General features: G+C 44.5%; 1 protein-coding gene across 2 annotated transcripts in view; it reads left to right on the plus strand.

Moving 5' to 3' along the window:
* Positions 1-12,408, plus strand: part of LOC131136273 (titin-like) — a 196,852-nt gene that overhangs the window by 105,869 nt on the left and 78,575 nt on the right. For both annotated transcript variants that reach the window (XM_058082950.1, XM_058082951.1), the window contains 22 exons: positions 57-238; positions 340-469; positions 544-734; positions 1,399-1,828; positions 1,916-2,221; positions 2,309-2,490; positions 2,658-2,787; positions 2,868-3,019; positions 4,164-4,311; positions 4,392-4,557; positions 4,631-4,782; positions 4,869-5,165; positions 5,931-6,230; positions 6,314-6,628; positions 6,702-6,850; positions 8,186-8,336; positions 8,410-8,691; positions 8,773-9,075; positions 9,151-9,453; positions 9,527-9,808; positions 11,031-11,218; positions 12,295-12,406. In XM_058082950.1, coding sequence (XP_057938933.1) covers positions 57-238; positions 340-469; positions 544-734; positions 1,399-1,828; positions 1,916-2,221; positions 2,309-2,490; positions 2,658-2,787; positions 2,868-3,019; positions 4,164-4,311; positions 4,392-4,557; positions 4,631-4,782; positions 4,869-5,165; positions 5,931-6,230; positions 6,314-6,628; positions 6,702-6,850; positions 8,186-8,336; positions 8,410-8,691; positions 8,773-9,075; positions 9,151-9,453; positions 9,527-9,808; positions 11,031-11,218; positions 12,295-12,406 — 4,851 coding nt within the window. The remainder of the gene's footprint in view (positions 1-56; positions 239-339; positions 470-543; positions 735-1,398; positions 1,829-1,915; positions 2,222-2,308; positions 2,491-2,657; positions 2,788-2,867; positions 3,020-4,163; positions 4,312-4,391; positions 4,558-4,630; positions 4,783-4,868; positions 5,166-5,930; positions 6,231-6,313; positions 6,629-6,701; positions 6,851-8,185; positions 8,337-8,409; positions 8,692-8,772; positions 9,076-9,150; positions 9,454-9,526; positions 9,809-11,030; positions 11,219-12,294; positions 12,407-12,408) is intronic.

A 12,408-nucleotide genomic window follows, 5' to 3' on the forward strand; every position in this document is an offset into this window, starting at 1 on the left:
TGGACTATGAATTTATGACAACAAAACAACTGAAACGTGTAATTTTGTGATTTCAGTTCCACCGGTTATCACAATGCTGAAGTTCTTCAAGCGTAACGCTATCATTGTGAAGAAGGGCTCTGCCATTGACATTCCAGCCGAGGTAAAGGGACTTCCTCTTCCGACTCTCACGTGGATGAAGGATGATGAGGTGATAGACAAACCCAACGAAGAAAAGATGACAATGGAAACAGAGGAGGTGATTGACTTCACTGTGTGCACCTTCTTAGCCTGTCTATTTGGTGACACTCAAGCTAGCATAGCCAAAATTTTCACAAAATAACATTTTCATTTCACCAGGTGAATCGTACCACCCTGAGGACAAAGCTCTCCATGCCAGAATCCATCAGACAGGACACGGGAAATTACAAACTGCTAGCTGAAAACTGTTACGGCAAATCTCAGCACGTTGTCCATGTGGAGATCCTGGGTAAGAACCTGAGCAGAAGCCAGCGATTCCCAATGAAGTGTTAGTTGTCTAAGATGATGTCCTCTTCCCCGCAGACCGCCCTCTTCCCCCGAGGAATGTCGTTGTCTCCGACATCAAGGTGGACTCGTGCTACCTGACCTGGGATGCTCCAGAAGACAACGGCGGCAGTGAGATCACTAACTACGTGGTTGAACGCCGAGATGCCAGCAAGAAGAAATCCGACTTTGAGGCGCTGACCTCCAACCTCATCGATCGGCGATACGGGGTAAACTGAGCTACGAGAAGGCCTGATGCTGCAGTACACTCGTCCCTCGCTATGTCGTGGTTCAAATGTCGCGGTTTTCCAAAAATAATGAATTATTGTTTCGTTGTAAAAAATATGCCATGGCCCGGATGGGCATGCCATGGCCCGGATGGGCATGCCATGGCCCGGATGGGCATGCCATGGCCCGGATGGGCATGCCATGGCCCGGATGGACATGCCATTGTCCAGAGGGGCATGCCATGGCCCGGATGGTCATGTCATGACCCGGATGGGCAAGCCATGGCCCAGATAGGCATGTCATGACCCGGATGGGCAAGCCATGGCCCGGATAGGCATGTCATGGCCCGGATGGGCATGCCATGCCATGGCCCGAATGGACATGCCATGGCCCGGATGGGCATGACATGCCATGGCCCGGATGGACATGCCATGGCCCGGATGGACATGCCATGGCCCGGATGGACATGCCATGGCCCGGATGGACATGCCATGGCCCGGATGGACATGCCATGGCCCGGATGGGCATGACATGGCCCGGATGGGCATGCCATGCCATGGCCCGGATGGGCATGCCATGCCATGGCCCGATTGATCGATTAACCACCAAGATATTGTTGATATTTTCTGTTGTACAAACATTGTGGTCTTTCGCCCGCCCGTTCAGGTCTACAAGATGAACATGAATGGCTCCTACCAGTTCAGAATCAAGGCAGAGAACAAGTATGGCGTCAGCGAAGGCTGCGATTCCGAAAAAGTACAACTACAGGATCCATTTGGCCTCCCCGGACCGCCGCGCAACCCCAAGATCATTGCCGCCACATCAAACACGATGACTCTGACCTGGGATCCTCCACTGGACAACGGCGGCTCCACCATTCAGGGCTACTGGCTGGAGAAGAGGGAACGCGGAGCGGTGTACTGGGGGCGTGTTAACCGTTGCCCCGCCACCAAACCGGCGGTGAAGGGTCTGCAATACACGGTTCTTAAGCTCATTGAAGGAACTGAGTACCAGTTCAGGGTGGCGGCAAGCAATGCTGCCGGAGTGGGGCCACCTAGCGAGTCCACAGAGTGCCGCTTTGCTGTGGATCCGTGCAGTGAGTCTCGGCCTTTATTTCCTTTTAACAAACTCAAACTGAAATTGCATTTGTTCCAACTTGACCTTTGTCTTCTGTGATCCTCAGACACTCCGAGCTCACCCGGATCCCCAGAGGTCAAAGACAAGACCAAGAACAGCATCACACTGGCCTGGAGTCCCCCAGAAAAGGATGGCGGCAGTCCTGTCAAGGGTTATATCATCGAGGTCCACGAGGAAGGTTCTCCTGATTGGAGAAGGGTGACCCCTGCAGACAAGCTCCACCAGTCTACTGAGGTGACCGTCCCTGATCTTAAGGAGGGCAAGAAGTGCAGGTTCAGGATCTACGCTGTAAATGCCGCCGGTAACTCCGAGCCCGCCAAAACTGCTGATATCCTGGTTCAGGACATCTTGAGTAAGAACTCGGTGGCTTGTTTAAATAAACACTTCCTTTGGAAGTTCCTACAGGAGCGGTCTGTTTGAAACCGTATCTGTCCTCCAGTTGAGCCCACGGTGTCCCTCGATGTGAGCGCTCATGACCTGCTGAACTGCAGGGCTGGCAGCACCATCAGGATCCCCGTCACCATCAGTGGGCGCCCGGTGCCGAAAGTCACCTGGAACTTTGACGGAACAGCCGAGACTGAGAAGAAATGCGAACTCCACACGCTTCCCATCGACTCAGAGGTTGGACTTAGCTTGTTTGCATGGGTTAGGGTTAGGGTTAGGGTTAGGGTTAGGGTTAGGGTTAGGGTTTGGGTCCTACAGAGTGAACCGTCACCAAAGAGCATCAGTAGTCAGATGCATTGACCGCCTCTTTTTGAAAATTCAAAGCCTAAAATGTATGACTCTAGATTCACTCCACCGACACGACGTCCCTGGTGGTCATCCCCGAGAGCAAACTGAACCACAGCGGTCGCTACATCATCAACGTCGAAAACCCGGCCGGACACAAAGTGGTCAAAGTGCGAGTCAATGTGCTTGGTGAGTAAACCGTCCTTCGACTAATACTACTACGCTCGTATTATGTCATCACGTGCCATGGTTTTTTTTTGGGTCTACAGACCTACCAGGACCTCCTCGAGATCTGAAGGTGAGCGACATGACGAGAGGTACTTGCAGACTCACCTGGAAACCTCCGGAGAGTGACGGAGGAGAGAGGGTGAAGAGCTACTTCATCGAGAAGAAGACGGTGGAGGGGAAAGCCTGGACGAAGGTAAAGCCCAACTAATTAGTGTTGTGTAGTTTTGTTAACGAAGACGTTCGTGTGGATTGTTTTTATAGAGAACGTTGAGATTTTTAAAAATAGGTTCAAGACCCAACTATTTAATTTGGCTTTTAGCTCATGCTCTTAGTATAATACTTTTTTTTGTTTTTAACCTTTGAACTTGACTTTTATTTAATGGTTATTTTATACCCGATACCTTTTGGTAATGGTAATGGTAATGGTAATGGTAATGGTAATGGTAATTGAGTGCATCCCATAATCAGTTCCCAGTTCCACATGTCCAAAAGGAGTAGGAAGAAGCAAAGCTTATTAAATCCTACCCCTCCATCTGGTACTTTTACAATCAGTAACTGTTACATTTGTTCACTTCCTGCTTTCCATAATACAGTTTAAGTTTTTTTTTTTGTTTTTTTTAAATAATGTACCTCGTACCTCGTACATTTAGTTCTTCCCTGAGATCATATTTCATATTTCTTTAAGTATTGGATGACATTTTTAGCTAATTGCTTATTTTAGCCTTATGCATTATTTTAGCTGTTTGAAGATGAACTATATCCATAACTATTAACTTTTATTTTGGATCTTAACCAAATGTTTTTATATTTTGACACATGCTTATTTTTGTTTTTATTAATGTTCTTATATATTTTAGTTTTTATTAATGTTCTTATATATTTTAGTTTTTATTTCATTATTTCTATATATACTTTCTATATTCTTATTTTTTTATCCCATATATCCAGTGTTTCCTCAGTGGGGGCTCTCTGCGCTGGGGGCTGTTCTCGGTTGGGGGCTGGGGTGTCTCCTCTGGTGGGTGCTTTCCGACTGGGGTGGCTGGGAGCTCTGTGGCGGTGCCCCACTGCAACGCTGTGGGTCGCCTGCCTACCTTTTGGTGTGGTGGGCCCCTGGGTCTGGGCCGTGGGCAGCCCCCCCCCCCCCCCCCCCCCCCCCAGCGCAGATGGCAAACAAATGTCTTATGTGTGTGTGTCTATGTATGTGCGAGTGTGTGTGTATATGTTGTTTTTGAACATGTACAAATAAAGTTTGATTGATTGATTGATTGATTGTTTTTATAAGCAAACAAATGAACAGGACACAACACAACCAATTTACCCTCATCTCTTCCTTACAGGTGAATCCATCCTGTGCTTCGCAGTCTCTTGTGGTTCCAGACCTGATTGAGGGTCAGGAATACTTGTTCCGCATCCGTGCTGAGAATCGATTCGGCTTCGGACCGTACGTGGAAACCCCTGAAGGAGCCAAAGCCAAAGATCCCATCCGTGCGTGACCAAAAAAAAAATTCCGGTTGCTGCAGAATTATAGAGTTGCAATTGATTTCTTTTGTTGCTGGTGCCTTCAGGTCCCCCAGATCCTCCAACCAGACTAAAGATCCAGAGCGTGAAGAAGGGCACGGTGAGCCTTACATGGAAGGCTCCCAAAAACGACGGCGGCTCCCCCGTCACTCACTACAGCGTTGACTTGCTCTGCTGGGATTCCAGTGGCACTCAGAAGGAGTCTTGGAGGAGGTAAACAATCCAACCGCAGGAGTTTGATTCCGAGTTTTATTCCGAGTTTTAAACTCTGCTGTGCTGCCTTCAGGTGTAACAGGAGAGACATTGACGTTCCGAGCTTCAAGGTGGAGGACCTGACCGAAGGAGATGAGTACGAGTTCAGAGTGGTGGCCTACAACGAGGCCGGACCCAGCCGCCCGTCATCCACTGCCGGGCCCATTCTCATTCAGGACCAAACCTGTAAGAACTTTGAAACCGAGAGAAACGTTTTTTTTTTTTTCAAGTACACAAACGCAGTCGGTTAAGTTCTTGCACCGCATCTCCAGGCGCTCCATCCATCGAGCTGAAGGAGTTCATGGAGGCCGAGCAGGGTAGCGACATCAGTATTGTGGCCAAGATACGCGGCTGTCCGTTCCCCACGCTCACCTGGTACAAGGCCCCGCCCCACAAGTCCGATAATAAAGCGGAGGTCTGCTACGACGAGCACATCAACAAGATCGTGTCGGACGACAGCTGCACGCTCCTGATCCAGCAGGGGAAACGTCCCGACACCGGCCTCTACACGCTGGTGGCCTCCAACAGCCTCGGCAAGGCGTCCAAGGAGATGAGGCTCAACGTGCTTGGTATGTTCACACATGTCGCCATTAGCCACGCCCATTTATGTCATGGCGGAAGTCCCCGTCCGCTTCAGGATCCATTTTAAGATTCTCTTACTGGTTTTTAATCAACCCGCACAGTTTCGACCCGGTTATAATAATATGACTATACAGCAATATTTTCAGCCACAACTGAAATCATAAGTGTACAATTAGCCAACACTGGAGTAAAAGGAGTAGGAAGAAGCAAAGCTTATTAAATCCTACCCCTCCATCTGGTACTTTTACTATCAGTAACTGTTACATTTGTTCACTTCCTGCTTTCCTAATAATTTTTTTAAATTTATTTTATTAATTTTTATAATTTTTTTATTTTTTAAATTTTTTTATATTTAATTTTTCAAAATTAAAAAAAATATATATTTTGAATTTAAAAAAAAAAATTTATTAAATTTTTCAAAATTAAAAAAATATATATTTTGAATTTTTAAAAAAAAATTATATTAAATTTTTCAAAATTAAAAAAAATATATTTTGAATTTTTTAAAAAAAATTATATTAAAATTTTCAAAATTAAAAAAATATATATTTTGAATTTTTTTAAAAAAAATTATATTAAATTTTTCAAAATTAAAAAAATATATTTAATTTTTTTTTTTGTCCCGTACCGGAGTATGAGGTGATATGATAATTGTGGTAATTGTTTATAATTCTGTAAAGCACTTTGTGTTGCATGTCTCTACAAATAAAGTTGATTTGATTTGATTAAATGAAATGTTTTTGTTTCCCCAGGCCGCCCCGGTCCCCCCTCTGCTCCTATTAAGTTTGAAGAGATCGGCGCCGAGAGGATCACTCTATCATGGCTGCCGCCAAAGGACGACGGCGGCTCCAAGGTCACCAATTACGTCATCTGGAGACGCGTCGCCAACAGAAAGACCTGGGTCCCCGTCACCAGCGAACCCAAAGAACGCGTGTGGACGGTTGAGAACCTGATGGAGGGCCACGAGTACGTGTTCCGCATTATGGCCCAGAACAAGTACGGCGTTGGTGAACCACTCGACAGCGATCCAGAGGTGGCCAGGAACCTCTACAGTGAGTCCGTTCACGTTATCATGGTCACATGACGTCAAATAAAAAAAAAAATGGGTGAGAACGAAAGAATCCGTTTCTTCCAGCTGTCCCCGGGCAGTGCGAGAAGCCAACCACATCCGGCGTCACCCTGGACTCCATGACCGTCCACTGGGAAGAGCCCGAGGACGACGGCGGCACCCCGATCACCGGTTACTGGTTGGAGCGCAAGGAGACCACCGGTAAACGCTGGACCCGGGTCACCCGTGACCCCATCCGCCCCATGGGTCTGGGGGAGTCGTTTACAGTCAGCGGACTCATCGAGGGCTCTGAGTATCTGTTCAGAGTCATCGCCATCAACGCTGCGGGACCCGGACTCCCCAGCCCCCCGAGTGACCCCGTGTTTGCCAGAGACCCCATCTGTACGTGCCCCCAGTCCTATAACCAGGAAGTAGATTCATCTCTTAAATAACCATCTCGTCTATTTTTCTCCAGCCCCTCCCTCTCCTCCAATTCCAAAGGTTTCAGATTGGACCAGGTCCACTGTGGACCTGGAATGGATCCCCCCACTGAAGGATGGAGGCTCCAAAATTATTGGCTATTGGGTGGAGTACAAGGAGGAGGGCACCGAGGCCTGGATCAAGGTGACAAAAAACCTTCTCCGACAAAATAATTTTTATTTTTTTTTAGGGTTAAACCTTTATTTCTGTAATCGATTAATCTAGAAAATAGTTTTTCGATGCATCGATTAATCCCTGAAAGTCCCTGATTAGTCCCTGAAAACATAAACCACAAACACATGCACAGGTTAATAAAAATATATATTTCTAAATGATTTGCCCATATCAGTAAAGTATAATAACACGAATAATACTACAACAACAATAATAATAATAGAAATAAAACTAACTACAGCGTGTATTAATAATAATAATAGTATATTAATAATAATAACATGAATAACACAAATAATACTACAACAATAATAATAATAATAGAAATAAAACTAACTACAGCATGTATTAATAATAATAATAGTATATTAATATTAATAATAATAACATGAATAACACAAATAATACTACAACAATAATAATAATAGAAATAAAACTAACGATAGCGTGTATTAGTAATAATAATAGTATGTTAATATATTAATAATAATAACACGAATAACACAAATAATACTACAACAATAATAATACTAGAAATAAAACTAACGATAGCGTGTACTAATAATAATAATAATAGTATGTTAATATATTAATAATAATAACACGAATAACACAAATAATACTACAACAATAATAATACTAGAAATAAAACTAACGATAGCGTGTATTAATAATAATAATAGTATGTTAATATATTAATAATAATAACATGAATAACACAAATAATACTACAACAATAATAATAATAGGAGCACAAGTTACGTGATGCGGTTTTGAATGAATGACGGTGTGGCGTTTGTGAACGAACGGGTCAAAAGAACTAGTTCTTTTTTGCGAACGAACGAACCGCCCATAAAATACCCGTTCAGTCCTCCGGCCATTTTGTGCGTTTAAAATGACCGCCACAGCACTCGTTGGTGAGCTGTTGAGTCGAAACGAACGTGAACATGAGTGAACGGACTGACTCGACACGACCGACCGGGTCTATGCCCAGGGGGAGATCACAGGCCAACGACCGATTGGTCGAAATGAACGGCTCTTTTTACTGAATGAAGCGGAATGATCCTGTTTTTTTGCCCACCACTCATGCAGTTCTTGTGTTGATGTCATCGATGACGTCGACACGTTGTCCCAGTCCGACTTTCTTTCCCGCCTAGCTGGTGGTAGGCTAAGTGGTCCGCTGCCCCCGATAGATGGGTTACTTTTAACTGTGTCGTTCATTGTCACTTGCATCTGATTCATATCCAGTTTTGTCTGAGTCCATATGCGTCTACCTGCAACATATACATTTTTTTTTCATTTCAGGCCAAAGACACCGAACACCGCGGTACCCGCTTTGTGGTTGCCGGCCTGAAAACCGGCGCTCAGTACAGATTCAGGGTCACGGCTTTCAACCTGGCGGGTAATAGCGAGCCGGGCGAAGTGCCTGAAACACTCGAGGTCAACGACAGAATCAGTAAGTCCATCATAAAAAAGCTTTAATCCACGTTGTGTGTTTTCGTACCGATTTATGGCACCTTTCCCATCAGTCGCCCCCGAGGTTGATTTGGACGCGTCGGTGAAGGAAAGGATGGTGGTCCACGCCGGCGGCGTGATCCGCATCATCGCGTATGTGTCAGGTCAGCCGTCACCGGAAGTCACGTGGAGCAGGGATGGAGCGGCGCTGCCCCCGGAGGCCAAGGTGGAGACAACGGCCATTAGCTCGTCTTTGGTTATTAAAGCATGCGCCAGGAGGCATCTCGGCGTCTACACGTTGACTGCCAAGAACGCCGGAGGGGAGAAGAAGAAGAATGTTTCAGTGGAAGTTCTCGGTGAGACATTCAGTATCTTTTTGAATCGGTTTCAAAATCATAAACACCAGGAATTCAATTCCCTGCCTTGTTCCCCGACAGATGTTCCCGGACCCGTCGGCATCCCCTTGACGACCGAGAACCTTAGCAACGACTCCTGCAAGCTCAACTGGTACTTCCCGGAGAACGACGGCGGTTCTCCGATCAGCAACTACGTCATCGAGAAGCGTGAAGCAGAGCGAAAGGCCTGGACGTCGCTGTCGTTTTCCGCCAGCAGACAGAACGCCGTGGCGACCGGTCTCGTTTCAGGCAAGGCCTACTTCTTCAGAGTTGCCGCCGAGAACGTCATCGGTATCGGACCCTTCATGGAGACGGCAGCCGAGATCGTTATCAGGGAACCGTTGAGTAAGTGAAGAAGGAACATCGTCGTACTCCCGAGAACCGTGATCATGTAACCTTTGTGGTTCCCCGCATGTTCAGGTGTGCCCGACCGACCCGAGGAGCTGGAGGTCACCAAAGTCACCAAAGATTTGATCAACATCACGTGGAAGGCGCCCAAGTTTGACGGTGGCTCCGAGATCATCATGTACATCCTGGAGGCTCGTATGATCGGCAAGGACAAGTTCACTCGCCTGACGAAGGAGAAGCTCATGGAGAGGAAGTACACCTTCGATGGACTCAGGGAGGGCGACACCTACGAGTTCCGAGTGATCGCAGCCAATGAGGTCGGACCGAGCAAGCCGTCGTTCTGCACCAAACCAATCACCTGCAGAGATGAGCTCGGTAAGCCGCATACCCGCGAACCGTCCGAGTAGACCGTCGGAAGAACTTACTGACTTAACGCTACCTGTTCCAGAACCACCGACCATTGAGCTGGACTTCCGTGACAAGATCATAGTCCGCGTTGGGGAGAGCTTCCTGCTGCAGGGTCGCTACACCGGAAAACCCTCCCCTTCCATCGTGTGGTACCGCGACGACGAGGAGCTGAAAGCCGACAAACACGTCATGTTCAAGAACACGCTGACATCCATGTCACTCGGAGTCATGAAGGCGCAGCGCCAGCACAGCGGCCGCTACATGGTGGTGGTGGAGAACAGCACCGGGTCCAGGAAGGGGGTCTGCAACGTCACGGTTGTCGGTACGAAACTGAACCTTATCCTTTCATTCGTTCATTTTATACTGCTGGGGCGTGTTCTACCGTGTGCTGGAGCCTATCCCAGCTGTCTTCGGGCGAGAGGCGGGGTCTACCCTGGACTGGTGGCCAGCCAATCACAGGGCACATATAGACAAACAACCATTCACACTCACATTCATACCTGTGGCTAATTAACCTAGCATGTTTTTGGAATGTGGGAGGAAACCGGAGAAAGCCGAGCGTGGAATTGAACTCAGGTCTCCTAGCTGCGCACTAACCACTTGACCGCCGTGCAGCCCCAGTGTTATTTAATTATTAGTTATTAATTAGTATACGTTTAAAAATATCCAACATGTGAAACCTCGGTTAGCATCCGCCCTGGTTAGTGTGTTTTGTAGTTTAAACCAAAAATACAGGAATCCCTCGTTTATTGTGGTTAATTGGTTCCTGACTGGACCATAAGTGAATAAGTGAAGGAATATGAATGGAATATTTTTGGAGTTGGAGCATAATATGTTTTTTTTTTACCATAATTAGAGCCCTCTAGACATGGAGTCACCAATTAACCTAGCATGTTTTTGGAATGGGGGAGGAAACCGGAGTACCCGGAGAAAACCGAGGGCCGAGGGTGGAATTGAACTCGGGGCTCCGAGCTGTGAGGTCTGCGCGCTAACCACTTGACCGCCGTGCAGCCCCAGTGTTATTTAATTATTAGTTATTAATTAGTATACGTTTAAAAATATCCAACATGTGAAACCTCGGTTAGCATCCGCCCTGGTTAGTGTGTTTTGTAGTTTAAACCAAAAATACAGGAATCCCTCGTTTATTGTGGTTAATTGGTTCCAGACTGGACCATAAGTGAATAAGTGAAGGAATATGAATGGAATATTTTTGGAATTGGAGCATAATATGTTTTTTTTTTACCATAATTATTGCCCTCTAGACATGTAATAGCACCCGGGTGTCCTAGCAGTGAGGTCCGCACCCGAACCACTCGACCACCCTGCAGCCCCAGTGTTATTTCATTATTAGTTATTAATTAGTGTACGTTTAAAAACATCCAACATGTGAAACCTTGGTTAGCATCCGCCCTGGTTAGTGTGTTTTGTAGTTTAAACCAAAAATACAGGAATCCCTGGTTTATCGTGGTTAATTGGTTCCAGACTGGACCATAAGTGAATAAGTGAAGAAGGAATATGAATGGAATCCTTGTGTTATCACACAGACCGTCCAACTCCTCCCGTGGGTCCAGTCGTCTTTGACGAGGTCCACCGTGAATACATGGTCATCTCCTGGAAACCTCCTCTGGACAGCGGCGGAGTTGACGTCTCCAACTACATCATTGAGAAGAGGGACACGAACAGAGACATGTGGACCACTGTCACTTCAGCCACCACTAAGACAACGTGCAAGGTCGGTCCATATGGATCTGTTGTTGTGTCGTGTTTTTGCATGTGTCCTGCAAGTTTGAGTGCATGGACACAAAGCTGAAAGTATTTTGTTTTTATTTTTTTTTTTAATTTTCAATTAAAAAATAAAAAATAAAACAAAACAAAACCACAGTATACAATTTAGTTATTTCACATTCCTTTCACCCATTTAGCTGAAAGTATTTTTTGTAATTTTTTATTTTTATTTTGAATTTAAAAAAAATTATTTAAAAAAAATTTTTTTCAATATTTTTAAAACAAAACGTCAACATTAATACAAACAAACTCAAATGTATACAATTTGGTTATTTCACATTCCTTTCACCCATTTAGCTGAAAGTGTTTTTTGTAATTTTTTATTTTTATTTTTAATTTAAAAAAAATAAAAAAAAAATGTTTCCAATTTTTTAAAAACAAAACGTCAACATTAATACAAACAAACTCAAAACAAAAAGGGGGCACTGGACATACACAGTATACAATTTAGTTAGTTCACATTCCTTTCACCCATTTAGCTGAAAGTATTTTTTGTATTTTTTTATTTTTAATTAAAAAAAAATATTTAAAAAAATATTTTTTTTTTTCAATTTTTTTTAAACAAAACGTCAACATTAATACAAACAAACTCAAAACAAAAAGAGGGCACTGGACATACACAGTATACAATTTAGTTATTTCACATTCCTTTCACCCATTTAGCTGAAAGTGTTTTTTGTAATTTTTTATTTTTATTTTTAATTAAAAAAAAATATTTTAAAAAATCAATTTTTTTTAAAACAAAACGTCAACATTAGTACAAACAAACTCAAAACAAAAAGGGGGAACTGGACATACACAGTATATACATTGTATCCTTTCACCCATTTAGCTGAAAGTATTTTTTGTAATTTTTATTTTTAATTAAAAAAATATATAAAAAAAAACTTTTTTTTTTTTTTAAACAAAACGTCAACATTAATACAAACAAACTCAAAATAAAAAGGGGGAACTGGACATACATAGTATATACTACATTGTATCCTTTCCCCCATTTAGCTGAAAGTATTTTGTTGATTTCAGATACCCAAACTGACAGAAGGTCGGGAGTACATCTTACGGATCTCTGCTGAGAACATGTACGGTATCAGCGACCCACTGGAGTCTGACGAGATGAGAGCCAAAGATCTCTTCAGT

Source organism: Doryrhamphus excisus, chromosome 9 (assembly GCF_030265055.1).
Source record: "Doryrhamphus excisus isolate RoL2022-K1 chromosome 9, RoL_Dexc_1.0, whole genome shotgun sequence".
NCBI classification, from domain to species: Eukaryota; Metazoa; Chordata; class Actinopteri; order Syngnathiformes; family Syngnathidae; genus Doryrhamphus; species Doryrhamphus excisus.